Below are 23630 nucleotides of genomic sequence, written 5' to 3'. Positions count from 1 at the left end.
TGGATATTCGGCAGCTTTGCCACAACGGACCGAATGAAAGGCTTCGCTCGCATCTTTCTCCGTTGCCATTACTGAACTACAACTCAAACTAGCACACGACATCAACGTCATTGTTCTCAGCCACTCCCTCTGTTCGCTGATTGGCCCTACAAAAAATTGATTTTAGAAAACCGACGTATGTGCCGAATTATTCCCAGACCTAGTACAGAAGCAAAATCTAAATTGAGCGGAAGTACGTAGGAGGGCAGAGCCAGGCTAGAAATTTTCTTCCAATTTGCTTGCTGTAAGAGGTTATCTCCCCCAGTCCAATGGCAGGTCATAAACAGTCTTGAAAGAGGTTCAGATACCGCAAGTTTGATTTAAAGCTTGTTTAAAGCATTGAGTGTGGAGGGAGGGCGTGGGGCAGAGGTGGCAGGGGTGTGGGTGCTCATAGAGAAGCCAATTTTGTGTTCCAGTTACGTGCTTTGAAATGGGCGGCAGGGTTTTGTCCACTCTCATCCTTGCCGTGTTTGAGTCTCGCTGTGCAGAGCGGCAGGCCTGTTACTTAATCACACAGGTTGGAAAGACAGAGGGTGAACGTGTCCTTTTCCCACTTGCCACATACGGACCGTCTCAGGTATTCTGTGTGCCTCCTCTGCTCTTCTGGCATGCCAGAGGGGAGTAGTTTGTGTCGATTATTTCGGCGACGGGCAGGTGCTTTGGGTTCCACCCGCTTCGTTTTAAATGCTAATTTGACCGCCAAGGAAGATGAACGTATTTAGGTGTGGCATATTTGCATAGAAAGCACACGCATGCTAGTTGTGTGGTTTTGATGATTTAGAGAGAGAGTGACAGACATACTATGGGTAACTATGCAAAGCTTCTTTTTTTTCTAATGCAATAATTCTACCTTCTCGCACCATTTTACAGGCTGTACGAGAACAAAGGCGAGGCAGACTTCATGGAGTCCTTGAGGAACCTTTTCACGTCCTTCAACGACATGATGAACAGCTCTTCTGAGAACACTGGCATGGTGAAGGTAAGGCCCTGACTCCCTGCAAGGTGCCAGCACTTCTTCTAGTGTGTGTGTGTGTGTGTCCTAACTTCTGCCTGTGTTCACCATATAGTACAAATGTTCAGCTTCATGAATACATGTTTATATCATCTTTCATTACACGTCTTCTTTTTTTACCATCTGTTTTCAGGATGGGTGCTGTCTTGTCTGACAACATCGTTAGCTACTGTTATTTGTTTTGTTCCTAGATTTTACTTCATGTGCTTGCTCTGTTCTAGTTAAGGGCTCACAGTCTCTAGCTGTGTTACCCTGTCTGTACTTTCCTTTTGCCTCACCACCTCTCCCCTCTGAATATGTTACTCTCTCTCTCTCTCTCTCTCTCTCTCTCTCTCTCTCTCTTTCTCTCTCTCTCTCTCTCTCTCTCTCTCTCTCTCTCTCTCTCTCTCTCTCTCTCTCTCTCTCTCTCTCTCTCTCTCTCTCTCTCTCTCTCTCTCTCTCTCTCTCTCTCTCTCTCTCTCTCTCTCTCTCTCTCTCTCTCTCTCTCTCTCTCTCTCTCTCTCTCTCTCTCTCTCTCTCTCTCTCTCTCTTTATTGGAACTCTTGTGAGCAGTTCCCCTCCCTGTTTCACTGTTTCACTTGCTTTACTTGCTTTGTTTGGATATGTTTATCCTGTCTCTCTCTGTCTCTGCCTGTCATTCTGACCTTGCCTGTCCTGTGACCCGGGGCTTCTCTGGGAGTCTCTTCTTTAGCTCCTCCTCAAGGTATTTCTGACTGCTTCTCAATTCTCCTTTCTCTCCTCCTCCCACCCTCATTCTCTCTCTCCATCCTTCCCTCCCTCCCCCTCTCCTTTCTTTTTTTCTGTTTCTCTCTCTCTCTCCCCCCCCCCCCCTTCCTTCCCCACACAATGCCTGTCCCCTGTCCTCTACCTGCCTCCAAGCTTCTCTGGAGCACATACTAAATTGTCCTTGACCCCAAATGTTATGTGCACTCCATTGCTTTGGTACAATAACCTTTCTGTGGTCCAGGCCCGCCCGCGGGACGGAAACTCCGCCCCTTCCTCCCCCATTTGCGCACTAAATTCTAACAAATATATTTTTTAGACTGCTACACATGCCGTACATCATTGTGAAGCTACAATTCTTTTGATTCTATTGATGTACACCATTTCAAGATCGAGTCGCAACAGAAAGTACACTCAACGTATTTGTGATATACTACCTTTGTTGACAAGCGTGATGAAAAAGTATTTACTTACCTACTACGGCTTACAGGGGTCCAGTTATGCAAAACATCCCAACAAAAATGGTCTGGTTACATTCCCAAGGGTCCAAACTATCTAACCATGTCAAGTAGGGCTGGGCGAAAAAAAAAAAAAAACTATTTATCGAAGTAATGACTTCCCTCAAACTATTTATCGAAGTAATGACTTCCCTCAATAAACGTTGAAAAAAATAAAATAATGTTGATTATTGAAATGGTAGCCTATGCTCACTTTAATATACTGAGCACCTCAAGTGGAGTAGCTAATGTTAACTGGGAGTCAGATGGCTGAGCGGTGAGGGAATCGGGCTAGTAATCCGAAGGTTGCCAGTTCGATTCCCGGTCATGCCAACTGACGTTGTGTCCTTGGGCAAGGCACTTCACCCTACTTGCCTCGGGGGAATGTCCCTGTACTTACTGTAAGTCGCTCTGGATAAGAGCGTCTGCTAAATGACTAAATGTAAAATGTAATGTAAAATGTAACCGCAGAAAATGAGTCTTATTGCCGAAAACGGTGCCAGCGATAGCCATGGCGAGGGAGCAACTTCCAATGAAGAAATTATTGATAAAAAGGGTTTGTCTTCTTCAGTTATTTGGAACTGGTTTGGCTTTTTGAAATCCGACAAAGACCAGAGCAATGCACCTGAAGCAAAATCACTCGTTGGAACATGCAGAAAGTGTGAGTTTGCGCTAAGGTATTTATAAAAAGCAAGGTTCAGGCAGGAGGACTCAGTAGTGTTGTTAACTGATACTTTATTCACACGATACAATACATTATTGTAATATTTGATTTGGCATATGGTTGTGCTCGCAGCGGCTCCCTGCCGCAGCCAACTGAGACACCGTCTCCTGAGACACCGTCTCCTGAGACACCGTCTCCTGAGACACCGTCTCCTGAGACACCGTCTCCTGAGACACCGTCTCCTGAGACGACACCGTCTCCTGAGACGACACCGTCTCCTGAGACGACACCGTCTCCTGAGACACCACCGTCTCCTGAGACACCACCGTCTCCTGAGACACCACCGTCTCCTGAGACACCACCGTCTCCTGAGACACCACCGTCTCCTGAGACACCACCGTCTCCTGGGACACCACCGTCTCCTGGGACACCACCGTCTCCTGGGACACCACCGTCTCCTGGGACACCACCGTCTCCTGGGACACCACCGTCTCCTGGGACACCACCGTCTCGACATCTGGGCAGAGAGCAGCGAACGCATTCCCCCTGAGAAAGAAGAAAAAAGAAGAACCAGACAAAAGGTGGAGGCCGAGGAGGCGGAGGCCGCAGGAGACCGAGAGCGTCTGTGTCGCACTAGCAACGCAAGTGCCGGGATCCCTGCTATACACCCCGCCCTATTAGCAAGGTGTGCCTTGACGCGTGATGACGATTGCTAGTGACGCGCTAAGTCTCGCGTCCCCTGCATGAACCAGCTCCCCTTGTTTTTAAAAAGCTTAAGTTACTTGTCCCCAGGTATGTGCTCCCTGGCCGCAAACATTTCTTTTACACCGCGCTGCCTAAACTTTTTTGCCGAGTGTAGGGAAAAGGACGAGACTTAATTTGCTACTACTACGGATCTGTGGTCTATCGTCTTAATTATCGTTAGCAAATTGAAATATAAATATCTACAGTAGCCTACCAGTCAAAAGTTTGTACACATAATAAAAATGTATCCAAACTTTTGACTGGTACTGTATATCGATTATTTTTTACCCATATCGCCCAGCCCTAATGTCAAGTAGTTTGTCCAAAACAATGTATTACCTCCGCACATACCCACAATCTTGTTGCATCATTCTGCCTTCGCCAGTCACTCACTGCAGTCACTCATGCACTGTCGCTCATGGAAGGAGTTTCACTTTGAATAGTTACGAACAGAAAACGTGATGATGGCAGCTACACTCTGACCTATCGATTGACACCTTGTTTGACCCAATAGGAGCTTCCATGCCCTGGTGACAGCCTTCTAAAGCCAACTAGGTCTGTGCATCCTGCCCCCCCCCCTCCCCCCCCCCCCCATGATAGGTATCTGTGGAGCATTCCAAATAAAAGTCCAAGCGCAAAATGGATGACAGAAGCAGTGTTCTTTGTACGTCAATCCTGCTGAATCTGCTGATAAAGCACTCCAATGTGTTCATGCTTAGTTTTTGTGTTTCAGAAATACTAATGGGGGATTTAGCTATAATATATAATAGTTCTAAGTAACACCTTTCATTAGAGCTTACAATTATGAAAAATACCTTTTTATCCTAAGTATTTGACCTTGGTTACCAAGGGTCCTTTTGGAGTCTCCAAAAGGCCCTTTTACAAAACGCCTGGATGTACTCTTATAAAAACATTTGTTAAATATGAATATATAGTGGTATTATATTTGACTTTTGACTTGAATTGGGTAAGGCTTCATGCTGTGGTCCAATTATGTCTTCCAGCTAATACCTACCACCTCTTCAGGCCTCTGTTTTCAAAACTAAATCTAGTTGGAAATATAAACTTTCAATTTCCTGGTGTTCAAGCTTCTATTTCTCAACACCAGTAGGACTTACAGGGGTCCTGACAACAGGGGAAATAACTTCAGAGTGTCACCTTTCAAAAGAGACCACCGTCATGCATGTACTCCAAATGGTTCAAGAACAGCTTCCAATTTACTTTGGGTATGCCCTTTTTAGGCATTTTATTTAATTTGACAGGAATTTAAAAAGGATAAGCAAGCAAACCAACACACACACACACACACGTATGCACACACACCAGACACAAACAGACAGTGACCAAGAGGCACAGCTAGAGAAGATGCCTTGAATCAATTAGGGGGCAGTTGGTGTGTAATTGGGTGTAGATATTAGCTGAACTGTCAGTAAGTCAGTAAATTAAAAATTGATGTAGGGGAACCGCAGTTAGGGGATCTGGCTTTGCCTTGCAGAGGCAGCTGGACCGCTGGGAGTCTAAAAGCAGCCTGAGTGGAACCATACAGAGTCAAGCTCAACATCTGGAGAACCAACAACCACCCAGACCCACCCAGCCCCTTGCAAACCAAGTTTGGGCCCCATGAAGAAATTGCAGTTTGGGCCCCGCCTCTTCCCCATTTTTGTTGTGTCAGGTTTTCCTTCAACACATTTTCATTCAAAGCTTTTCGTGTACCCCCCCCCCCCTCCCATTTTGGAGTGGGGGGAAGCCCTGTGTGGCTGGAAAGGGATGTGCAGGTAACTGGAGTAGGTTATCAAATCACAGCCAGGAATGAACCCTAGATGTGAGCTAGTGGAGAGTGCCTCGCTCGCAATCGAACACCGTCTTTGAAATCAAGCTTTGCGCCCCTGCAGATTGGCAAGCGAGTGGGCGTGAGTTCTCAAGAAAACCAAGGAGAACAATGATCACCGCGCCCAAGAGGCTTGCTGCTGTCTGGTTGTCTAGACAACACCGCTTGTAAAGGCTGAAGAAAATAACAATGTTCAGAAATGTGTATTTCTTGTTAGGGAAAACACAGATATTATGGCCAGGTTTAGTGATTACTCACGTCGTCCGAGTGCTTTTTTGTAGGCTATAAAACTCATTTTCCAAGGACTGGAAATGTATTTAAATGAGTTTAGTCAGAAATACTTTCAGGTAACAGACTTCCTGTGAAACCTACACTAAATAGTGGGTAGTCAAAGTAATTTCCCATCAAACGGTCTCCGAGACAATTGCCAAACGGCTAGCAATTTGAATTTATGCTGTGGCCGTGGCTTCTGGCCTCCTGCAACTGTTTGGTGATGAAGCCTGGCGGCAGGTCTGTCCTGCCGCTTTTGGAGTCGCTCTGCAGAGGGTTGATGTGTTGACTTTGTGTGGAGAGAGGTTGCCACTCAGTTCTTCTTCTTCCACTCAGCCCACTCAGTTCTTCTTCTTCCACTCAGCCCACTCAGTTTGCTGGTCAGGGACCAGGAGCAGACAGAGGAGAGCTTTGCGGCTAGCTCACTTAGCGGCGAGACCTTCATCTGCTGTTTATGGTTTGATATAATCATAGCAGCTCGGAGAAGGAAAGGATGTCTTCGCCAAACAGAAACCCTAGAGCCTAACACATCCTCCACGCCTCACACTCGAAACATCTGCTCATGGCCTTCTCGTGTTTTTGGATAATATTCTACTAAACTATTTAAGGCTGAGAATGTAACACATTTATCAGCAGGGCTCTCAAGTTTTATCAAAAGTTTGGGCGTGAGATTATCATATCTGTCAACGTTTGGTTACGATTTGGGCGGTGATGTTTCTGATTGGCTGGTAGGTGGCCTTTAACTCTGTATAACTTGAGAAAACTCAAGACTATCAACTCGGCAGAAATCTTCCCTCAGTATGCCTGCACCTTTAATTGTATATATCGGGACAAGTTATCCCTTACTTCTCAGCGTGAGAAATGGTTTTAATGCGTGAGTCTCCTGGCGAATGAGTGAGACTTGAGAGCCCTGTTTATCAGTTTCCGCTCAGGTTGAAAATAGGAACAGTTAAACACGCACATTTGTGGTGTTGCAGTGAAGTGAATTTGTCTTGCTTTACTGAAATGCTCTTTGTCCTCATGATGCTTTTTGTGTTTTATTGTCTAGGGCGCAGCACTGAAGTACGTCCCTACCATCGTCAACGACGTCAAGTTGGTCTTCGATCCGAAGGATCTCAGGTAATTTTGTTCAGTACTTTAGATGAGCGCGGTCCACATTACTTCCAGGACGATGAGAAAACTAAAGAAATTAAAACCAATAAACAAACCTCCCCTACAAACCGCATACACAGACACAAGACAAATTGAGCTTAACTCATTACTACACTCATTTACTTTGTTGCCTTATGCGCTTCTTTTTCAAATTCAATTTGACGTCCAGATTGTCTCCCTCCTTTTTGAGGTGATTAACTTGGAAACAGTTAGCCGCGTTAAAGAAGCAAAAAGAAAGAGGCTGATTTGATGTTGTGTTTGTGCTCTGCTGCGGGCTGCTCATTACCTAGGCTCCCAGCCCTCTGGGCTGTGGCAGCTCAGCCACTCAAAATTCACCAGAAGAGGCATGGCGGGAATCACTTCAGCACGCTGGCGTTGCCTTGAAAACCCGCTAGCCGCTCGCACCCAAGTACAGCGTAAGGTGCGGAAGTGCAGAGTTACCAATAACATCATCGCAGTCGGTTTGTCAGTAAACGGGAGAGACATCTTTTAAAAATACATTTCACTTGAACATTTTGATCGCTTTCCTGGATCAACGGATGTTGAAGCACTACTGAAACAAGTCAACTCTCTTCTATCACAGACCAGACTACATTACAGACCATTTAGCAACAACTTCTCAGTACGTTTAACGAGACACTAAGGAAATATGGGAGTCAGGTGGCTGAGCGGTTAGGGATTCGGGCTAGTAATCAGAAGGTTGCTGGTTCGATCCCCGGCTCTGCCAGTGACGTTGTGTCCTTGGGCAAGGCACTTCACCCTACTTCCCTCTGGGGAATGTCCTTGTACTTGCTATAAGTCGCTCTGGATAAGAGCGTCTGCTAAATGACTAAATGTAAATGTAAAATGTAAATATCCAGTAGTGCATCGGAAGGAGAGCCTTGCAGCTGCGATTTGTTAACCGTACATTCGAGACTAACTTGTAACGTATTTTTTGTGCTGTCTAGTGCTCTATTTAGTCGTAAGTAGATTTAATGTAGACTGTGGGATGTTAAGTTTGCCAGTGTGACTTGACCAAGCCGGGTCCTGCTTTGCGGTGGCTTTAGGACAGCATGTGACCAGATGAACAGGGTGTGACCAGGGGGACAGGGTGTGACCAGGGGGACAGGGCCTGACCAGGGGGACAGGGTGTGACCAGGGGGACAGGGCCTGACCAGGGGGACAGGGTGTGACTAGGGGGACAGGGTGTGACTAGGGGGACAGGGCCTGACCAGGGGACAGGGTGTGACCCAGGGAGACAGGGTGTGACCAGGGAGACAGGGTGTGACTAGGGGGACAGGGTGTGACCCAGGGGGACAGGGTGTGACTAGGGGGACAGGGCCTGACCAGGGGGACAGGGTGTGACCAGGAAGACAGGGCCTGACCACCCCCCCCCCCCCCCCCTCCCTACTCACCATTGGCCCATTAGTACCACTGGTATCCAAGTTATCAGTGCATGCAGGGAGTCAGGTGGCTGAGCGGTGAGGGAATCGGGCTAGTAATCCGAAGGTTGCCAGTTCGATTCCCGGTCATGCCAACTGACGTTGTGTCCTTGGGCAAGGCACTTCACCCTACTTGCCTCGGGGGAATGTCCCTGTACTTACTGTAAGTCGCTCTGGATAAGAGCGTCTGCTAAATGACTAAATGTAAATGTAAATGTAGGACTAATGTAAGTCTGTGTGTGTGCGCACACTGTGACCGGCCTCTTTGCCCTATCCCCTGAGGATCTTGTTTGTGTGTGTGTGTGTGTGCGCGCGTTGCCTCTCACACAGTGTTCTCAGAGCCCTCGCTGACGCTGCCATCTCCCCAGCTGTGTTCAGTCAGCACCCCCTCCCCCACCCCTCCCCTGTCCCCGACTTGTGGAGATGCCTTTGATCAGGGCTAGTGGTCCATTCTACCTGCTGCCCTGTCCCTTATAGCATCCCCTCCCTTTCCCTCTCCTCTCTTTTCTTCTTGCCATTGTCCATCCCCTATCATCTCCTACCCTCCTCTTTTGTGTTTTTTTTCCTCTCCTCCCTGCGGCCTTTCTCTCTTTGACTCCTTGCTGTCTTCCTCTTTTCTGCTCCCCCCTCCCACACACTCTTCTCTCCCACTCCTCTACCTCCGGCACAATGTCTGACAGCCCCTACCTGGACAACACTCTCTGTGCCACCCTCTCTCTGTCTCTCCCTCTCTTTTCCTCTCTCTTTCTGGCTCCCTCCTCTCTCTGTCTCTCCCTCTCTGTTCCTCTCTCTTTCTGGCTCCCTCCTCTCTCTGTCTCTCTCTCCGTTTCTCAAGGGGCTGCCGATGCGCCCTGTCCCTTGTGGCTTTCACTCTTCATTCACTCATAAAAAAGTGTGTGTGTGTGGGAGGGGGGGGGGAGCTTTTGTTCTGCCACTGAAACGAGGCATCAGTAGCTCCAGTTTCTGTGTGTGTGTGGGGGGGGGGGGGTATGCATCCAGGCCCCCGCAGGGCGTTTCATCACCTGCCAAAGAGACGCTCTCCATCCTCACTAGAGCTGCTCGCCTGGAGACTCCCGCCACAACACGAGAGACAGAACACCTCCCCTCATATTCCTCCCATTCTCTACAACCCACCACAACACACTGGCAGTGGGGCCTCTTCACCAACTGCCACACCACACTGCATGTTCTGCCCCATATTTTACTGGAGGTTGCGTATGTCCCACAAGGACGACATAAACAAACAATAGTATGCACAGCCAAAGATGGTCAAAGTTTTATGTTTTGGAGTTAGCTAGATGAGCTGGCTCTGTGCTGTTTAACTCAACTGCTCCTCTCTCTCCCTGTTCTCCTCTCTCCCTGCAGCAAGCTCTTCACAGAGTTCATCCTCAAGGTTCCTCTGGGCCGACTGGTCAAGCAGAAGCTGCACTGCATGATAGACATCGTCCACAGTGACCTGTTCTCTCAGCATGGTGAGGCTGGAACACGCACACACACAGATACCCTTACAGACACACGTGCACACATGCTCCACGCCCTGTAGGTGTTACTCTGCACACACACAAGGAGAAGGTCATCTGCTCGTTATCTAGCTGTTAATCCCTTCTATGAACACACTCCGTACGACTGCATGGGAACGTCTGCTCCTCTCTCTATCACACACACACGTATCTCCTCTCTCTCCCCATCTCTGTCTCTTTCTCAGACTCACCGCTCTCCCACTCGCAGCACTGCTAATCTGTTTGTGAGCGTAGCATGCTGTGTGTGTGGATAAGGGAGGGTCTGTCTGTGTCTCTGGTGAGCGGCACCAGAGGTGAGCTTCTCCACTATTCATGCAGCCTCTAAAGGTGAACTCTGCTCACGAGAACCTGTTCACGCAGCCTCTGTCATGCCATGCTGTGCTGTGCCATGCTGTGCCGGGTCTGCCTTCTGTACCAGCACTGACACACGCTGTCACATCGATTAGTCCCAGCCTGCAGTACGAGCTAGCGACCTGCCACCAGTCTTTCTCTCTCTCTTTGAGGGCACATGCACGCACGCACACACACACACACTAACACAATATGGTCGATGTAGAGTTAATTGCCCAGCAGGTGTAAAGCACAGCTGTACAACAGACTATTGAGACGGCGTCAAGGCTAAACAGAACATTCGGGCATTCATGTTATATCTTTTTTATGTTTTTATTTCCCCAAAATAAAAAAAATAAAATAAAAAATAAAATACTCGCAGAACATCCGAAGACAAGAGAAACTGAGAGAAAGAATAACAACTTTTACTTCCGTGGAAGCTGAACACTAACACCAGACGGCCCAGCCTTTGTTTTCAGCACACGTTCTTGTGATTTCATACCTCGGCACCATGTCATTTCCTAATCACCATTCAGCATTTTGCCTCGTTAGGCCACCTTTGTTGATGGGTGACCTGCCAGTGATTAGCATTGATCTGATTATTAATTACAAAGTGGCCATGTCTGTGTTTGACAGTTTGAAGGTAATCGGAGGTACCTCCTCCCTCTGGTCCAGTCTGCTGCTGAGCTGTGAGCGCAGAGCACACCCATATCCAGATGTCCTGGACCCTGCTCCTGGGGCTCTGCAAAAGGGTTCTAAAATAATAGAGGGAGCCTTGTACTTGGTGTGTTTAATGGGCCTGCACTTGAGGGCGACACCACTCCTTGTAAGAGCACTCGGCCATGTCTATGAAGCTGTCAACATGGCATTCTGGGGACAGCCAGATCAGTTGTGTGTAAACACCTGTCCTCCCCAGGGGCGCAGCTATGCTAATGACCCTGACCCCAGGTGTTGTGTGATTGGTTTACTGGCTGCCAATCCCAAGGTGAAATGTAGTGGAACAGAGCGACAATATGGAGACACCCCAGGTAGCCCCTAACGACACACAATCCCTCACATGGAATTAGCTTCTGGTTTGCTTTCCACACCCACTTTCATTTAGTCTGACTGCTGACGGAAAGCCTGGCCTGGAATGAATACCTCAAAAGTTTTTCATAGAATAAAAGCCTGCTGTTTTTTCTTTCTCATTCCAGTGCCAAACGTTATTGTTATTTTTATGTGTGCGATCAACATGCACAAGGAATGAGCTTTTCCCAAATTACCAGTAGATGAACTTGAGAAAAATCTTCAGGCTGCCTTCGTGTGTTGAGAAATGACGGTGTGTCGCCTTCTCTCCGCCGGCTGACTGGAGGAGGAGGAGAACGATGGCCGCATAAATCACTTGCAAACCGGCTCGACGGAAGAGAGCAAATATGTCAGCTGCTCTCCTGGTCTGTATTGAGGTGCTTTGCTCTAGCGCCTGAAATCTGGCGCCGCTGAGGTTGGAGTGGAGCTCTCGTGGCCCTTCCAGATAGTTCCAGTCGGTTTCTCTCTCCCAGCCCGAACGGAGGGCTGGAGCACGGAAGGTCTTAAACTCTGCACACAAAAGCCAGACACCCACCAGATAGATTTGCTTTTTGTGTTATAGCCCTTAAAGATAATTTAACACCACATACACTCTTGTTAAGCTTACCTCTGGCCGGCAGCTTACGATTCGATCCTGCTGCACACATCCTCCATTGCACACATGGTTGGCATTTCTTATTAGGGTTTACCAGTGACCAGCCTTAAATGTCATAGCGGGTATCGCAACACTGTTGGCAAATCCCATAACTGCATGACCGGAGGATTTGTTTGGATGATGAAGGACAGATTGAAGTCGCAACCAGGAACCTGAATGTAGGGGAAGGAATGAAGTATAATAGTATAACTGTAGTTTAGGTTTGAAGGCACTGAATGGTACTGGACCTACCCTTGCCTGGCCACTATGACGCAGATGCAGACAAATACCCCTGATAGTTGATGTAGAACAAAGGGTTCCTGGGATGAAAGCCTTCTCTGAATCTGATGGGCTGTGAGCTGTGTGCAGAGGAGGGCTGGGCAATATATCAAAAAATTGATATCTCGATATTGTCAAAATGTTTACGATATTCAATATATATCTCAATATGTTTAAATTTTCTTAAAAAAACATGATTTTCTTTTGCCCCCATTAGACAACAACAAAAACAATTGAGATAGAAAAGCTATTGTTACAATGTATCAAATGTGTAGTGCAAGTTTAAGCAGTAAAAAAAAGACCCTCCCCCACCTCACGTCTCTTGCGTGGGAATACGTGACAGACGAAAAGGGGACGTTATATTGGACGTTCGGCGCGTTCTTCGGGAAAGTTTTACCATAATAAAATTTCACATTTGGAGTTTAATGTGAAGGAAATTACCCATGAGCAACTTGATAATCCTTTTAAATGGATTCTTTGTAAAATGGTTTTTATTTACCATGTCTTCAGAAATACAATTACACCGGAATATAGTCCGGCAGATATGCAATTCTGTAATTGATGCGCTAATCAACGATTAAGCCTTTCAATGGAACAATTTGGCACAGCATCCCCCTTCACCCCCTGTTCCCTCTACTCCAACGGCAGTGTCAGTGAATGAGCAATCAGGTCTTAATGAGTTAGTTACACTAATACATTATTTCCCTGCTTTGTCATGGTCTTCCAATAGAAGTTCTCATCCTAGAGGTAGAAGACTGATGGTTTCTATAGAGGATGACTAAGTCTTTCGCAAAAAGTTTCATTTTATTATTATTCTGTTTTCTGCAGCAGTATAACAGTGCAGTGTTGAAAAAATGTTTGTTTACTTTTTTCATTTCATAATTTCTTTGCTCAACGTATTTATTTTACATTTCTGCCAAAGATTTTTGCATAGTACTGTATGGGGTATGTGTAGCCCATGATGCAGCGCATGATGATGATGCAATAGGCCACCTGACCAGGATGCGGAAAACCCCGGTGTTGTCTCAGTACTTCAGAGTTAGAGTGCAAAACATTGCCACCACAACAACAGTCTGTCCTGGGACTGTATGCATGTCCACTATTGGATAAGACTCCCGGCATGTAAAAGTGCTGGCCTGAAGCATGCCACTATGCTCCTCTTCCAACATGGAAACAACAGGTACTCACCTGGTTCACTATCCCATTGTGCCGTATGTCTCTGTGCGCATGTGTGTATATCAGAGTGAGAGGGAAACAGAGAGAGAGGTGTGAGTGTGTTTGTTGTGAGGCAGCCCGTCGCAGTGGGCCCCTTCTGCAGTGCAGTACAGCGATCAATACCCCCCCCCCCCCCCCCCCCATCCCTTTATCCATGGAAGGACGGGTCTCCCTCCTCTGTTTGCGCCCCAGGCCTTGTCTTTCATTTGAAGCACTGCGGTGTCCCACACAACTCCTGGATTGGAATCCGAGGGGTTTAATATAAAATATGATAATTTGCCGCAGACCGCCCCAGGTACCTATCTCCGTCCTCTTCCTCCTTCCTACGCACACCGTCTCCTTATCGCTCCTGCCTCTCAGTCCACACCTGCTCCATAACCCGGGAACCAGGGGGTTAATATCAGCAGCCGGCACAATGCCTCACCTTCCAGATGATGTTCTGGAATTTGTCCTGGGATGCTAGCCAGCAGTAACGAAGACTCAGGGACTGTTGTCCTACTCACACGGCTTGCAAGACTTTTTTTATTCGCTATTGTACTTCTCCTGTGTACATCCATAGTTGAACAGCGCTAATTAATGTTTGTAGTGTTTACAAAGAGAGGCGTGGAGGGAAGCTGTCCTCCTGAGTGCTGATGGTGGTGATTGAGCAAGTGTGTATGTTTGCGTCTCCGCAGACTGTCGCGAGATCCTGCTGCCCCTGATGACGGAGCAGCTGAAGTTCCACCTGGAGCAGAAGGAGGAGCTGGAGGCCTGCTGCCGGCTGCTCAGCAACATCCTGGAGGTGCTCTACAGGAAGAACGTGGTGAGGAGACGTGTCACGCACACCCACACACATACATACACACGCCCCCCCCCCCACACACCCACACGCACACATACATAAACACGCTCCCCCCCACACACACACGCATGCACGTACACACACAAGCAAACGTGCACGCACGCACACACACCACAACTTATTTACCTTCCTATTGACCCCCACCCCTCCATACACATTCTGCTGTAGACATCAGACGTTCCCTCTGTCACACACACACATCACACACATTTCAGGAGAAATCCTAGATCTAAGATTGTAAATTCGTTGGGGACGGAGGTCTGTTGTGCACATATTTTCTCATTTAATTAGCTCATTCCACATTTGTAACAAATGATTATTTCATGGACCTTCCCCTCTGGTTCAGAGTTGCATTGGCAGCCTGCCTATATTTCAATACAGAGAGAATCATCATTCAGGCCAGCCATGTGTTTATACTCACAACGGCTTCCATTCATTACAGCATAGAAAACACTGGGGAGGAATCAAAGGCTTTGTGAGTTCAGAAGTGTGTGGAAACCAGAAGCGTAGGCAACGGGCCATGCGTCACACCTGACGCTTACAAAAGGCTAGGTCAGAAACTCCTCTCTGATGATATTGAGGCTGACGTGTGTGTGTGTGTGTGTGTGGATTTGTGTGGGCCTGGTGCGTGATTGTGTGCATCTGAGCTCAGTTAGCAAGAAAAAATTGCCTGGTAAATTATTGAATGTTTTGGGTGGCACGGGGGCTTTCAATATGCCCTCCCCCCCTCACCCAACATACCCCTCACTAACCCCCTCCCTCCCTGCAAGGCAATTCTCTCATCTCACATTTCCTATCCATAAATAATTTTGCCACTCCAGCCTGGCATGTCAAAATACTCCAGCTCCAACGAGAGTAGAGGACGATTCACTAGTCAGTCTGGATGATTCTCACAACCCTCCTTCTCAACCTGGGGAAAAGCCTCGCTGCACTGCTACAGCACGACCAATACTGGAAACACTCACAGCTCGCGGCTATAACACACGGCTACCCAGACGAGTGCGTGACATTACCCCAACGCCGCCACGGGAAGCATCTTCCCTCTGTCATTCTGTGGGATTTTAACTAAGTAACTAACCAACAAAAAGCAAATACCAATAGTTTTATTTAGGGATCATGTTGAACGGCAAGCCCACAACAACTGTAAACTGTATATACACATATAGGCATAGATAAAATAACTTTTTCCCAGTTAGTTTTGTGTCTGCTCATTCTACTCTGATAAAGGAGGCCCACCCCTAAACACATTCATCATGTCCCCTTTTCTGTTTTGGTTAGAGATTATTAGCCAGAGCTATATTTCACTCATGACAAGTGTATTCCGAAATGAAAACGTTTACTGTACTACAACTTTGAGTTTTTTTTTTAGCAGTGCAGTGAATCTTTTCCCTGTGTGTGTGTGTGTCCAGGGCCCCACACAGTGGCATGTCCAGACTATTATGGAGAAGCTCCTAAGGACAGTCAACAGGACGGTCATCTCCATGGGCCGAGACTCTGCCCTCATCGTAAGTAACTATGACTAAACACCTGAACCACAGTGGAGTGCATACGCACACACACACACATGAATACCAGCAATTGCAGAAGGCTTCTATAGAGTCTGTATATCAGTCTGATATGGACAACAGTGCTCACAGTGGGGTTCATTTTACCAAAACAAACCCACACATCTCTACCTTTATTTCCCCCCAAACACTGACATCCTCCAACTCATCCTCCACCACATTCTCCCACTTTTCCTAAAAGTCATAGTCAAACTCATCATACAACTCATACTACAACCAGTGTTGGGTAAGTTACTTCAAAAAAGTAATTAATTACTTCATCAATATTGTATTTAAAATACTTTTCTAATTACTCTGTATGAAAAGTAATTTAATTACTCAATAAGTAATTTCATTCATTACTAATTACTTCTTAAAATCCTTATAAACCTTGACCGGATAGACAACACAAAGGAAACTCTTTCAATAATTAAATACGAGTCAAATTTGCAATAGTTTAGCCTTTTAGCTTTTTAAAACATCTTAGCTTTTTAAAACATACTAATACTTAAACATTTTAATCACAAATGTAACCTTCTTTTCTCTTTAGTTACCAAGCAATATTTGAATAACAAAAAAGCTTTTTTGCTACACAGGTACTTTTGTTTAATATGCGCCTAAAGGACGGAGATTCTACAGTACACAGCGGTAGCATCTCTTCCCCTATGTACATTTACATTACATTTACATTTATTCATTTAGCAGATGCTTTTATCCAAAGCGACTTCCAAGAGAGAGCATTACAAAAGTGCATAGGTCAATGATCATAAACAACGAGAACATTGCCGGTAACCAAAACATGAAGCATACATTGTTAAAAGCAAATAAGTGCCAATAGGAAGAAACATAACAGCATGTAGTTAAACAAATTACAAATTCAACAACATGAACCTCAAAAGTGCGAGAGTGTACCTGTAGGAAAGCAAGCAACAATAATATTATTTACAGCGATTACAAGTAGTTAAATCAGTTAAAAGCTAACCAACAAGTGCAACAAGTTACTCAATAAGTGTCATTGTGTTCCTGGAGGAAATAAACTTAACTATCATCAGATCCAGCAAATGTTTTTTTAAGTACCGTTGTACTCCCGGAATAAGTGCGTCTTTAGCCTTTTCTTGAAGGTGGGGAGACAGTCAGTGTCTCTGATGGAGGTGGGGAGATAATTCCACCATTGGGGGGCCAGACAGGAGAAGAGTGTGGGTTGGGAGCAGGCGCTCTTGAGAGGTGGGACCACCAGACAGTTGTCAGAAGAAGACCGAAGGTGGCGGGTGGGGGTGTAAGGCTGGAGGGAGAGACTGGATGTAGGCAGGTGCAGTCCCGTTCACTGCTCGGAAGGTCAGTACCAGGGTCTTGAATCTGATACGGGCTGTCGTATCATGTCGTAGATGTAGTCTGCGATAATTTTTTTTAAGCTCACCATCAGACACTTTCTGCACTGGCGATGTAAAATCAAGTTTTGCCTGCTTAACAGGTGTTGCCGAGGTGTTATCTGTCGATGAACATGGATCACTGAAAAGTGTTCGTCGATGCTGCCTTGTGAGGTTCTTCAGTAGGGTTAATTGTGTTATTGACAGCCGCATATAGTTTTTTTCCCCCAGGACGTAGCTTACACTTTACTGTAATGTTCTTGTCAACCTGTGTCAAAAAGGTGAAGTAATTGGAATATTTACATTTGGTAAAACAGCTACTCGCTCCGGCCGACATCTTCCACTTCAAACCGCGCTTATGCAGCAAACTCACGTCTCACGTGAAACTGCACTACAGCTAACCATTTTAAAGAGGCAGCGTTCACTTTTGCCCTAAGACGATACATTTAGATTTAAATTCAATATTGATTTATACAGAATTGTTGGACTAATTTACAGTATGTAACGCAAGTACATTACAACAAGTAACTGTAATTAAATTACCTAAAAATTAACCGTAATCCCTTACTTTACTTTTTCAGTGGATAAGTAATTTAATTACTTAGTAACGAGTTACACCCAACACTGCCTCAAACTCATCCTCCACCACATCTTACAACTAATTCTCCAACACACCCTCCAACACCATCCTCCAGTCAGAACTGCAAGCAAAACCCACTTCCTAAGTAAACCTGAGCACCACAACTTCCATAAAAAGCATATTCAATCCAGAGTTTGCCTTGATCTCTCATGTGCTTTTATGCTTGATAGTATGACATGGGTCATAACTTATTAATGTGAGTGGGTGTGTGATCTGTCAACGAACACAGTTCCTGATGGCGAGCGCCCTGACGCTTTAATCTAATCAGTGTTTTCTCTGCCACGGCGGCACAACTCACAGCCAATCATCCTCTCGGCTGGAACCCAACCACAATTAATGCACTTTATCAGTCATTCCCTAAATACACTGTCGTATACCATCGGCACGCACTGCTGCTCATCCATTTCTTCACGAGGAGAGGGAGAGAGGGGCGGGAATGTCATGGTACTTATCCTCCGGCTCCCTTGCCTCGGTCCTTGTGTAATTAACCCCCTGGCTAGCCATGTGACTTTTAAAGGAGAGCGACGCTGATTAAGGTGAGGCCTCTGTTTAACACTGTCTAACTTAGTGTGAATGACGTCCAAGGAATCTGGGTGATTTAAGGGAAGCAGCTCTCGTGTGCTCGCTCATCTTATAAGGTCCCATCAGTGTGTGTGTGTGGTGTGGACAAGATGTCCTCACAAGTATAGTGAAACAGGAATAACTTTGCTGGGCCCCATAATGCTTGTGTTTAGGGTTATAATTGCGTTAATGGTAGGGTTAGGGGTTAGGGATTAATTGTTAGAGATCACATCTTTGAATAGAAGTGAATGGTTGTGCCCCTGTAGGATAGAAAAACTAACTTGAGTGTGTGTTTTCACAGCATCTGGGGAACAGCGGGAAGTGACATCACAGCCTCTCACTCGACTTTTATCTGTTGTACCACAAGCCTCTATAGCTCCCTGTGTTTTAATCAAGCCAGTAGTGGCTGGGTTGCCTGGCTGTAATAGTGTGTTTGTGTGTGTGTGTGCACCTACAGTGCGTGGGATTGTTTATGGTAAAAGGTGACCACAGCATCCATCTTTCACACTATCACTATCATCATCTCTCGCTTTTTCCCTCTCCCTCTTTATCTCCTTTCTCTTCCTCTCTCTTTCCCTCCCTGCTCGCTCCTCCGCAGCATGTCTGAGATGAGTGTCGGTGGGAGGTGACGGGAAGCTGTGGCGAGTACAGTAGCTACTGTCTCACTGCAGCCAGTCTGACAGGGCAGAGCAGAGCTGCCTGCACCCTGGTGTGGAATTGAGATGTGTCTGTGTGTGTGTCACATCACATATGGCTATTAAAGCCTGTGTGGTGGTCCCTCCACCCCAGGCACAGCCCTTTGTTCCTAGACAGCGGCCTGGAGGAATCCCCCCCCATACACATCAGGGCCTTTGTTTAACCCCGCCACCCCACACACACCATACAGAGAGAGAGAGATTGTACTGTATCACTAAATACTGAATCTAATATAGCCGTTACCCAGAATTCATATAAAAACAGGACTTCTCTGCCTACTGAGCATCATACGATCTATTATTCCTACAGCTGTATTGATACACTGCTGTAACGCTGCCATTTTCCCCGGGGGGATGAATAACATTCAAGTTGTTTGTCGTTTTTTGCGCACACGACCTTCAGTGGCTTTGAACCCTCCCTGAAAACCCTCCAGCCTCTCCCGGCCTGCTGGGTCTTTTTACGAAGATGCCCTGAGACCCTTCTTGTGTTCAGGAGATTCTTTTCTGCTTCCTGTGGTCGAGCCAAGCCATCTCACAGTGCTCGTGTTTTGGTGTCCTTGACATGACGAGCTGGACAGCATGCTAGCTGCCTCTTTTCAGCTTGCCAGAGTGGAAACCCTCCTTCCCTCTGTCAGCAATGGATTGCTTTCACTGACCCTCCACGCCGTGTGGCTGTTGTTGACCGACTCCAGTGTGAATCATGTCACTGTGTTCTCTCCCTGACAGGACATCACATCCTGTTCCTCTACACAGCCTTTCCTTGTGTGATTTCTGCCATGTTGTCCATCCTTAGAAATGCAATCACCTCAGATTAAGGGGTTCTCCTAAATCCTCATTCTGACTCTTCTAGTGCGAAGTAGAGAAATGAAGAGCGAGAGAGAGACGACGGGCTACTCTTTAAAAAACACATTTAAAAGCAGCCCCCCCCACCCTCTAGATCATTATTTAATGATCAATAAGGGAGGCTTGAATTTTTTAAAGGCCCAAGACCCAGTTAGGACCGGCTCCCCTAATCAGCACTCTGGGAGGACGATGAAGATGATGACGAAGATGATGGTTTTGCTGCTGCAGCAGGGTTGTGGCGGGCGACGCAGATGGCACCGGAACAACTGACCTTGTTCTTCTGTGCCCACCAGATTTAGATCCCTCCCTTCGTCTTCTCCTCTCTCCCTTCCTCCCTACCTCTCCCCTTTCCTCTCTAACTCTCTTCCTCGACTCTGTCTTTCTCTCTCGCTCTCTGTCCCCCCTCCTCCCCTCTAGCTGCGGACACAGAATGTAGATGAGGAGACTTAGTGGCTAGCTGGTGCTGTCAGCTCTGCTGTAGTCAGTGGTTCAGGCTAAGCACTGTTAGCATCGCAGGCTTCACAGGCTTGACTCCCCAATGCAGCTGCTTCATTAGCAGGCACAGCAGCAGTGTTCTTTACATACCTGTCAGGGCCCATTCCCTGTGTTTGTGTCCTTTTCTGCCAGCTTAGCCTGAGGACGTAATGCTAACCACGACACGCCAGGTCCCGCGTTCCCTACCCCTGCAGTCTCAGTATATCTGTGACCGGTGTTTATCCAGCGTTCTGACATCTAGAGGGTTGCGTTTATGTTTGCTCCTCAAACTCCCCTCACCCACGACACACACACCAGCGTGTAGTGTTGGGGGAGGTCACAGCCAAGGCGTTTCTATATTCTTCCTGTGATTCCTCTGCAGTGTGCAAACAGACTTACAACTCCAGGAGTGGTGGATGGACAACGTGTGTCCGACAGGCTATCCCTTGGCTATAAAATGTAAATACATAAACAAAATCAACATAAATGTAATGCAAATGTCTGCCGGCCCGTAGCTGCTGACCACGCTGCAGTGCGTCGCCTCAGAGACCGCGGGGTGTGCTCTGCTGCAGCCTAGCTTATGGAGAAGAGGCGTAGTGAGATATGGCATTGCATCGTAATGTCCTGCGCACGGACATTCGCTCCCTTCTTACCTTGCCTCCTCCTCGCTAAGGAGATGTGGACGATCTCTTCCTAACCCTTCCTTAGACCCCAGACCCCCCTCCCAACCCCCTGGGCAGAAAAATGGGGCTGAACACCACCACAAGACCTACACCGTTTCCCAAACTTAAACAAAGTAATGATTCAGCTTGACTTTCATAAAATAACCCATAGAAGCTGGTCTTGATGACAGCAGTCTGGATGACAGCGGTCTGGATGACAGCGGTCTTGTCCTTGGGGTCAGGGTTTGGAGACTATTTAGGAAACCCAGACCAAGATGAGTGTGACCAGAATCTTATTTATGCCTGAATGTAGTCCAGCCCCTCTTTATTACTGAGGAAGCTGAGCATGTGAGCCTGGGCCTTAGCTCTAAGCGTTCTAAGCACTCTAAGTGATTCTCTGTGTTGCTCTGGGATGTGTGGGATAAGGACATTAGATGCCCCCCAAAGCCATTGTACTTAGGCATGCTCGACAACTTCCTTCTGTTGCAATTCTGGTGTAGTTCTTTGTCTTTATGCGTCAAACACCGAGTCACTATGTTCAAAGGTGAACATGACAGAATGATCCAGAGAAAATGCAGTTTTCTAACGTAACCCTTCATTCTTCAAATGGATCAGAAGGATTTTCTCAGAGAAGTAGTTTGGGATATCATTTAAATGTCTCTTGGTAAAATGGTCCCAGTGTCCTCTACAATTATCCAGCCTGTATCTTTAAAACCATAATGGCTCTTCAACACACACACAAATGTCAGGCACGTAGAGAGAATGCTAGAACGCCTTTTTAAATGTTTATTTATCACATTTTATTTTGTATATTAAATGCCTTCAGATTTGATTGAAAAACAGTATAAAATACACAGTATTGCACATTGTAAATCAATTGCACTTCTTTAAGGTACAGATAAACATTTAGTTCTCTCCTTATGCTACAGTACAACTATTGGAGAAACCATTACTCGATATATATGAAAGTGGTGGGGGTGAATTACATGTGGCTAACAGAAAGCAGAGAAGATGTTGACCACCAGCCTGACCCAGTCAGTAATGTAATGCTGTGTAAAGAGCAAAGTAAGATTTGATTCCTGCATTATAACCACTTTGACATTTCTGTCTATAGGGGGCAGTGTTTTTGGCTGAGTTAATGACTTGGGGCGTACACTCTTCTAGCTGGTTTCTAACTGGAATGACAATTATTTTCACCGTTTTGCTATTCCACTCATAATGTAATTAGCCCTATTAGATATGTTGCACATATAGAAATATTTTGACTGTACAATGTTTCTATCAACCTCCACCGGAGGACTTTACAATCTGTTGGGCGGACGGGGTGGGAGAGACTCAGGTGTCCCCCATCTTGTTAGAAAAAGTTGTTGTTTTTTTTCTTCTTCAAACAACCTTTTTAGAAATGATTTCTTGACTGTAGATTTTTTTGAAAAGTAAAAAGAAAAGCATACCTAGCGAGAGCCAAGGTGATAGAAAGCATGCGCGGCAATGGGCCTGTACCCTGTGCTGCTAGAAGCTCCAGTTCAGTGACAGAACCTTCAGTCCTTCAGTCTCATGAAGCAGGACTACATGGTAGTACAGTCACGCCTGCATCCCCCACCTGTGTGACTGGGGCGGGGCAGTACGAGTACACAGGAGGTCCCTCCTCGTCACCTCCACAGGACAGGACCTAGGTGGTTTGGTGTGCTAACTCGTGATGGGGAGAGAGAAAGCTGGTGGAGCAGCTATGATATTGGGGTACCCCCTGTTTTGTTCTCCAAGAAGTGATTTTCTCTTTGACCTAATAGTAGTAGAAGACGATCAAATTGGAACGAATGTAAGGAAATAATCTCAAAGGAACTGTCCTCGTTCACAGCAACTCAGATATACTGTGTGTTCCAATAAACCTTAAAGTAAGATACAAGTTCATATGTTTTTGTAGAAAAGTACATTGAGATGCCGACCTTGGCAAATGTATGTTTATAAAAAATATGTATAATTTTTATCATTTTATCTCAAAGTCAACGGATTCAAAGAGACATTCTTCGATAAATATAAATTTTAATAATGCTCCAATAAATGTATATCTTGCTCAAGTACACTCCTTGGTCCACGCCAAGTACCTATGTCCTTATTTTCCTCTTCTCATCAGTTCGGTGTGATTTTTGTCAAATAGTTTTCTTGTGAAACTGCATCCTGATTGTGGTTTAGTTGTGCTTTGTTGATATGCTGATATATGCTATTGGTGTGAGAGACAGGCATTGCCATGCGTGATTGCCGACTTCCCTCCCTTACTCAAACCTCAGTAGGAGAAGAAAGGAACCAATAAATATCAAGTCCCAACATGTGAATGGAAACGTGACCGACAGCTGCTGAACCAATACATAATTGAAATGGACTCCAGACGGGAGCTACAAATTATATATTTAAATTGAGAGAGGAGGAGGAAATACAATTTGGCTCCTCACCTCCCTGATCTCCAAATAAGTTGCCGTGGCGTAATTTCACGCCCTGCTTCGGGAAATTAGTTCAAAATAACTTTGAATCCTTTTCGGTAACCGTGACAAAAAATTATATTCTCCGGGAAGGGTTGCTGCTTGTTTTCCATTCCAGATTCCGGCGTTTCAAAGC

At 46.2% G+C, this 23630-nt stretch overlaps 1 protein-coding gene across 1 annotated transcript in view; it reads left to right on the top strand.

Moving 5' to 3' along the window:
- Window positions 1-23630, top strand: part of dock1 (dedicator of cytokinesis 1) — a 208916-nt gene that overhangs the window by 77436 nt on the left and 107850 nt on the right. Inside the window, exons 23-27 of the mRNA XM_067244751.1 lie at window positions 910-1018; window positions 6826-6896; window positions 9716-9822; window positions 14068-14195; window positions 15644-15739. Of these exons, the coding sequence (XP_067100852.1) occupies window positions 910-1018; window positions 6826-6896; window positions 9716-9822; window positions 14068-14195; window positions 15644-15739 (511 nt within the window). The remainder of the gene's footprint in view (window positions 1-909; window positions 1019-6825; window positions 6897-9715; window positions 9823-14067; window positions 14196-15643; window positions 15740-23630) is intronic.

This window comes from Osmerus mordax, chromosome 10 (assembly GCF_038355195.1).
Source record: "Osmerus mordax isolate fOsmMor3 chromosome 10, fOsmMor3.pri, whole genome shotgun sequence".
NCBI classification, from domain to species: domain Eukaryota; kingdom Metazoa; phylum Chordata; class Actinopteri; order Osmeriformes; family Osmeridae; genus Osmerus; species Osmerus mordax.
This window is presented reverse-complemented; position numbering and strand designations above follow the sequence as displayed.